The sequence below is a fragment of the Lolium perenne genome, chromosome 4 (assembly GCF_019359855.2).
Source record: "Lolium perenne isolate Kyuss_39 chromosome 4, Kyuss_2.0, whole genome shotgun sequence".
NCBI lineage: Eukaryota > Viridiplantae > Streptophyta > Magnoliopsida > Poales > Poaceae > Lolium > Lolium perenne.
Window position 1 is genome coordinate 337,461,250 of NC_067247.2, and position 7,451 is coordinate 337,468,700.

Sequence of the window (7,451 nt, forward strand, 5' to 3'; positions counted from 1 at the left end):
CGCAGTGCTCTCTCAGCAAGACGAGCGCCGTCACTGTCGCCGACCTCTGCAGCTCTGCTGTCCTGAGCGAGACGAGCGCGATAACCGTCGCCGGCGTCGAGGCGGACCATTGCCGTCCGGAGCGAGACGAGCGCTGTTACCATCCCGTCCGGAAGGCACATTCCTTCGACCGCTGACACCTCCAGTGGCCTCAACGTTGCACTCTTTTTTTGAACAAGAACGTTGCACTCGACGTAGGCACCACCATGTACTTGGTCAGGCCGCCGCTACCTTGACTCGGAACTCGAGCTTTGCAAGTGTCAGTACACATGATTCAGTCTAGTCTAATGCACGTCAGTAGAGTTCGGTAGCTTCTCCTAGTCTTGTGCAAGCACCGAGCTTATCTGTATTGGTTAGCTAACTGCTAGGAGATTTAGCTAGCCACTGATGCGTCGCTCGGTACGCGTATATAAACAATTTGTGATCAGCCTGCTAAAATGGGTTCGAACCTTAATTATCAGTGGTTAACCATTTCTAACTTTAATTAATGGCCGTGATTTTTTGTATCAATCATCGGTGATGCGTGAGTTGTAAAGAATACTTTTCCGAACCTTATTTTTTTCAATAAATGGCCGTATGCATCGTCATGATGCAAAAGCCGGGATATACCACAATTTCGAAAAAAAACATTTTTAACTTTAATGATTTAGTGGTTAACCATTTTTACCATTCCCACGTTATGGCTAAATAGTAGTAGTAGGTTCTATAGTTCCAAATGAAAATGGTTAACCAAGTCCCATAAAAAACGCGCGAATAAATACCGACGAGTTATTTAAGGTGAAAGTTAAATAAGCTACCTGCGTACAAAATGTTATTCAAAAAAATTCCTAACAATTTTTGTCCAAGATGTTCTTCATCTGCGAAAAATTGATCAACGCTCGCCCTAACATTTTTGTCAGTGACGTTCTTCATCTACGTCAAATTCAACAATATTCTGTCCAACCGCGGCGCCCCGGGAGTGCACTAGCATGTTTAACATCCGAGTTCCATTCCGTCCCGCATCCAAGCTTCGCGCGCATGTATGTGTTACTAGTATCATATCAATCGTATTAACATGTTGGTCGATGTCAGATTTATTTTTTGTTTGAATTTCAAATAATTCTTTTAATAAACAAAAATAATGATGTAATAATAATTTTGAATAAATAAATAAACATTAACTTTTTAATTTGTATTATTTTTAATTTTTTAATTTTTCTTGCCAAACGAAAAACATTTGAAAATCTAAAAATTGGGTAAAAGTAATAGTAATCTTTATGCAGGATGCAATTATTAATTTTAATTTTAAAAAAATAAAAAATATATATAATCCTTAATTTATAGCAAAAACTAAAATCTTTCTGCTTTCATCTAAAATTTGGCTAACCAGGTAAACCCAGGTGAATTCAGATGTAACTTTTTCCCACGATGATTTTGATATATAAAAAGTACTACTATAAAAACAGTCTCCATCTTTAACTACACTTATCTCTAGTGAAATTACTTACTCGTGGTCAAACTTCCGGCCCGGTCACCCATCCTCCCACTACTCTAGCACTAGCATGTTTAACATCCGAGTTCCATTCCGTCCCGCATCCAAGCTTCGCGCGCATGTATGTGTTACTAGTATCATATCAATCGTATTAACATGTTGGTCGATGTCAGATTTATTTTTTGTTTGAATTTCAAATAATTCTTTTAATAAACAAAAATAATGATGTAATAATAATTTTGAATAAATAAATAAACAGTAACTTTTTAATTTGTATTATTTTTAATTTTTAAATTTTTCTTGCCAAACGAAAAACATTTGAAAATCTAAAAATTGGGTAAAAGTAATAGTAATCTTTATGCAAGATGCAATTATTAATTTTAATTTTAAAAAAATAAAAAATATATATAATCCTTAATTTATAGCAAAAACTAAAATCTTTCTGCTTTCATCTAAAATTTGGCTAACCAGGTAAACCCAGGTGAATTCAGATGTAACTTTTTCCCACGATGATTTTGATATATAAAAAGTACTACTATAAAAACAGAGCTGGCAACCACCATCCAGGCTGTCACAACCGAAATGGATCAGGATCTCAAAACAGTCAGGACCTCTGGAAATTTTGGTAGAAAGTATTTTGCCATGAGATCCAGTTGCACGCCCTCTTTTGCATGGTGCGAGCCGAAACGAGTCTTCACACCAGGATCAATGACCATGCGCTTGAGGGCTGTGGCATGCTCCAGGATATACCAGGCCAGCTCCACTTGGCCCCGGAGATCAGCAAATCCTGACATGAACACTCTTTTGAGATGGCTAAGTTTGCGCCCTGAAGTCTTCCTGGCATCAGCAACAGCATGATATCGCAGCTCAGAACTGAACAAAACCTGCAAGGGCCAATAAAATTCGCATTACTATAGTATAAGCTCTTCAATGTTCGATCACTTTCACAAGCGCAATAGATGCCATTGATTTTCTGGAACAAATCTATCTAGTATTAAAAGCTCTAGATAAGTGGAATGATATGTGCCCAGAGGATCAAGAAGAAAGCAAACACAGCAAAAATCATGTAGAAGGAAACTTAGAAGACAATAACTCACGTGCAAATTGAACACTTCCAAAGAAGGAGTTAGTTCCAAGAGAGAAGCCAAACGAAGAATCCCACTTGAACAACCTGGATTTCCGTCCACCAAAACTTCAATTTCGAGATGCCTCAGATTAAAAAAATCACATCGGTTGTTTGTCATGAACTGCCGTGCCTGAAAACAAAGATGAAAGTTAATTAGGGACAGATTCTGAAGTTGCAAGAAGTTGGTACAGTTATGGCAACCCTGTCTTGGCTATAATTACTCAAAAGAAAATCTACCTCATTTTGGATATGGAGTCTCAGGGAGATTTCCTCCACATTAGGCATAGTACTAACAAGGTGACTAAAAGTGTAGTCTAGATTGTCAGAATCAGACAATACTTCGATTTTTGCCTTTGTCAGCTTGTGAAATTTGCCAAGCACGATTGGTACATCCTTCTCTGAATACTCAAATACTGTGAGATTTGGTGCATCCAGTTGGATGCTTTGTAGGCTGCAATTCTGAATACAAGCATATTTCAGGTGGTCTAGTGGCTCAGACATAGTGAAGGAAGATATGAAACAGTCCGTCAGGCTTAACCACTCAAGCACAACACATTGTGAGAGCATGCAATGGAGGTCCTTCGATACATAAGCCCTATGCAATTTGAGAGATCGAAGGTTTACAAAGCCGCAGAAATCCGGAGCAGGCCTTAGGCAGACCAAGACAAGTCGGAGAGACAGCACACATGAGCTGTTCCGATGAGCAAAAAGATGCAGAGGGAAGTTGTAGACATTATCAGGGCATTTGGGTGCAGGTCGTAGATCAAGAACAACATTCTTTGCCTTGGATGAAACAGCAAAACTGATCCATCCATCAAGATCATCACCATGTTCTTCAGAGAGTCCATAATTCACCTTGAACTTGTTCACAACAGTGCGGTAGTGATCCTTGACAATAGCATTGACACTAGTCACAAATTCTTGGTCCCCCTTATCCTTGCCATCAAACAATTTGTCAATATCAAAGATTAGATCTGGGTGGTATCTCCAGGCTTCTCTCCACCCACTCGACAGCGTGCTTATCCGTGCCACCTCCTTTAGAGTCAAGCGTGATAGTATCTTTTGTATCAGATCCTGCAGATTGTAGCATACGTGAGAAAATAGTTCTCTGGATTACAAAGCGCTCAGCAAGAGCTGAAACCGTGCAAGAACAGAATTGGTAACATCATTCTTTTATCTGCCTAGGTGCAATTTTTTACTAGACTTTGTTCATAAAGTTGCACATTTTAAAAAGAAGTCTGAACTTAAAAGATATTTGGACATGAAAAATACTCATCCTTACTACCATACAGCAGTCTAAATTTTAGGTATGTTGTTCCATTTTACCGTGCAGATCTTATCAATGTCTACTGCTGAGGACAGCTGGTCAAATAAACAGAAACCGTGCAAGAACAAACCTAAAGGATACCTGGAAACTGCCTTGGTGCAGTTTCACCTAACTGTGATATTAAAGTCACACATTTAAAAATAATAATGAAGTTAAAAGATATTTGGATGTAAAACACTAATCATCCACACTGTATGCCATTCCAGATCTTATCAAAGTATGCTGTTGATTTTCTTTATTCAGGGGCTACGAGATTTTGAAGATCAAACCAATGTCTAGCAGGTGAACTGCCATCAATTAATCCAAGGCCCCTTTCTCACTTCGCAACTTCAAACATTCCAGCACCATGTGCTTGACGTGACCCGCTCAGCAGGTATAGGATCCAGATTTCAGTACTGATAATTTTTACTACTTATGATTTAGCTATTGGAATGTAAGTCTCGGTAGCCAGATAATTGCAGAGGAGCTCACGGGTGCTACCTTCCCCCACGTCTTTGCCTGACATCTGTCTTGGGACCACTAAATTATTTGGCGTATTGATCTTTAGCAGGGTTTCTTCAGGCTCGTATTTTTCCCTCACCTCCGTACCACTTGGCCCAGAGCTTTCAATGTTCTTTGCTCCTCAATCCTCATGGATGAAAAAGTCAATATGGCTGTTGGAGGCTCCAGTTCTTTTTTTTCAAGGGGCTAGGTTATTCGACTTTGCCAGACACGAGTCAAGGGTCATGATGACCCCTGCGTCCGATTTTGAAGCTGTTAATTGTGATTTGCACCCTAATCTAGCTGTACTAAGATTAGAACATTATTACTACTTCCAGGATTGTTTTAGAAAAAAAGTTTCTCGGTTAACTTAAACTTTAAGAAAAGAAAAACCACAATATATATTCCAAGGAATTTAAAGATATTAATCCAACGAAAATATTTTTGAATCTAATTAATTACATGTTCCAGGGGCTTACCTTGAGCATCTTTACTAAGTAAGGATTTTGATCTAGACTAGATTAGCGGCATATGAAGAAACCATACCCTCCGAAATCATAAATCCGTGACACTTCCGAGTGAATAAAATAAATCCTTAAATGCTATCAATTACCCAAGAGAAGAACTAGGAACAAAGTTGCACATTTAACAGTGCTAAAAAATGATTTCCAGGTCTGTAGTCTGGACCGGACAAATAAATCACTGATAGTTGAGCTAAGCGATGGAGGAACTTAAATGCTCAGGATTAAAACTTTGGGGCTTATTACCGCATCGCCTGATCTGGAACTGAAGCGAGACTCAGCGCCCTCGCCATCAACAACCCACAGCTAGGCCCTGGCGCACTGTGGTCGGTGAAATACTCCAGCTTGTTGTGCCTGGTGCCAGTCGAGGACTGCAGCGCTGCGATGTCGGCGGCGGGAATGTGGTAGATGCGGTCGACGACGGCGGGTGGCTGGGGTCGGGTGCTGGAGGTGGAAGGGGGAGACGACACAGGGGGTCGGAGCTCCTCCTGCTGGGGTCCACAGATGGCGCCGCCGCCTGGAGCATGGGGGGAGGCTGCGTTGGTTGTACTAAGGGGTGGCGGCTGCGGTTGGACCCCCTGGGCGGCGTCGGAGGTTGGATCCCAAGGGCGCGGCGGCAGATTGACCCGGGGGCCTCTCGGTGGAGACCGGAGGTGCAGGAGTACTAGCGAAGAAGACGGGATTGGAAAATATGTGTGTGTTAAATCGTGGGTGGGGGGCACAGACTTAATAAGAGATGCATGACGGATGGGAATTCTGGCAAAATCTATGCATGTACTGACACTCTCGGTAGCAGTCAGTAATTGCGTGACCAGACGAAACAGCGTTGTCAGGTAGAAGCAGACGTATAGCTTTGTATTCACAATAGATCTGCTCCAGCTCGGATTTTTCTTACTTTCTTTTGGACCATCCTAAAGCAGATATAAACGGTGGATCTATGGGGGAGTGTGGCACCCATGAGCCAAAAATCCGCGTCGTCGGTAGCCATATCTTTTATCTTGAGACATAACTATATATCATTGGTACAGGTTAGCTAGGAAGATGATCCACTATTGCAATGAGATACAACTCATTCAAGCAGTCAACGGCTCAGCTTTTGGGGCGAATGTGAGCAAAAATATGTGGTAATAGAAAATCATTCTACCTAAATTCAAGTGCTGAATTTAAAACTGGCCAGTGACGTTCATATAAACATGGCATAGCTTCATATTTCATACATGGTAATACAGCATTTTCTTAATAATCGAAAAAGAGAGAAAATTGCAGTGGAAGTAATTTATGGTCTCTGCACCCTTGTAGCCTACTATACCGGTTAGCCAAAGGGGAGTTGATATATCGAAGTAACTTGCATAAAAATAGTTCTGTAGTTAGAATCTGAGAAAAATTGTTCACGAGAATCACTTATATCCATTGATAACAATTAATATGAATCATGATACTGCCATGCAAATGTATTGCAATTGTAAAATTGTGTGGCCAAAATGATCCGAAAGTGTGTCCATAGATTAATTATTTCTATGGTATTTCTATCAAGTGTGAATATCGTTTCATTGTTGAGCTTCACCTTCACACTAACAACCTTGTAGGACTGAATATCGTTTCATTGTTCCTGGCTATCTTACTCGGCAAAGCAAATTCAAGTTTCAATGCTAATTCCTTTCAGTGTATTCTAGAGCAAGCATGTCCAGTAAGATGGCTACAAATATTTCACCATCTCTATTTTAGAACGCAATAGGCACACATATTCAGAAACCAGATAGATGGGCAAAGCCATACCTCCGGGAGATTGTCCAGCCGCGCCTTTGGTCTGCCGTTGACGCGTCGACGCTTGAATCTCAATGCCTCGCAGGGGCTCATCTCTGTAACCCATCGCTTGCCCATTCGATGTTCAGATCAGTGGTGATGCAGCGCAGCCTGCAAGAGCGGATCAGCAGGATAGATTCGAACTGCCCAGCCTGCAAGAGCGGATCAGCAGGATATAGATCTGTAGCTTACGAGGAGAGGAACGAAAATCCACAGGCAAGGATGAGTTTAGGGTAAGTAAGGAGCCCACTTTACATCTGCCTGAAATCGATTATGTCGCAACTGGCTGCGGATTTATAGGAGCCTTCCGTTTGGGATACAGAACGGGCGGATCTAGAACGGGACGAAAACGGAATAGGTACACCGACGGAAAACCAGAGCAGCATAACTCGACCGCTACGTCTGGAAGACCATGGACCTCGCCGACCTGTGACGGATGCTGGAAGGTCGGGGAAGGAAATGATTGGGCGAGGTTTGTTGCCAAATCTAAAGGTATAAGAGCATCTCCAGTCGCGTCCCCCAAATCGTCCCCCAAACCGCGCCGGATCGAGCGTTTGGGGGACGTGTTTTGTTCGTGCCGCGTTTGGGGGACGTCGCTCCCCAGCCGCGACCCCCAAACGCCGCCCCCAATCAGAAATTCAAATAGATGCATTCAAAAGAGATCGTTCCCGCCGATTCGTCGCG

At 41.9% G+C, this 7,451-nt stretch overlaps 1 protein-coding gene across 3 annotated transcripts; it reads right to left on the reverse strand.

The window, feature by feature from the left end:
* Positions 1 to 1,996: 1,996 nt before the first annotated feature.
* Positions 1,997 to 7,243, reverse strand: LOC127296578 (F-box protein At5g03100). 3 transcript variants are annotated; one of them, XM_051326707.2, is made up of 5 exons: positions 7,023 to 7,243; positions 6,741 to 6,919; positions 2,874 to 3,710; positions 2,608 to 2,766; positions 1,997 to 2,394 (listed from the first exon to the last, which is right to left on the reverse strand). In XM_051326707.2, the coding sequence occupies exons 2-5, from the start codon at positions 6,843 to 6,845 to the stop codon at positions 2,098 to 2,100; spliced, it is 1,398 nt and encodes a 465-aa protein (XP_051182667.1). In that variant the 5' UTR covers positions 6,846 to 6,919; positions 7,023 to 7,243; the 3' UTR covers positions 1,997 to 2,097. The 3 variants fall into 3 exon arrangements, with proteins under 3 accessions (XP_051182667.1, XP_051182666.1, XP_051182668.1); XM_051326706.2 differs by having other exon boundaries at positions 7,018 to 7,243; XM_051326708.2 differs by having other exon boundaries at positions 6,741 to 6,878; positions 6,960 to 7,243.
* Positions 7,244 to 7,451: the final 208 nt, after the last annotated feature.

Coding starts and splice junctions, on each gene's coding strand:
- LOC127296578 (XM_051326707.2), bottom strand. CDS start 6,845: ATGGGCAAGCGATGGGTTACAGAGATGAGCCCCTGCGAGGCATTGAGA. Junction 3,711..6,740: donor GGCTGGACAATCTCCCGGAG/GTATGGCTTTGC, acceptor TACAATCTGCAG/GATCTGATACAAAAGATACT. Junction 2,767..2,873: donor GACTCCATATCCAAAATGAG/GTAGATTTTCTT, acceptor CTTTGTTTTCAG/GCACGGCAGTTCATGACAAA.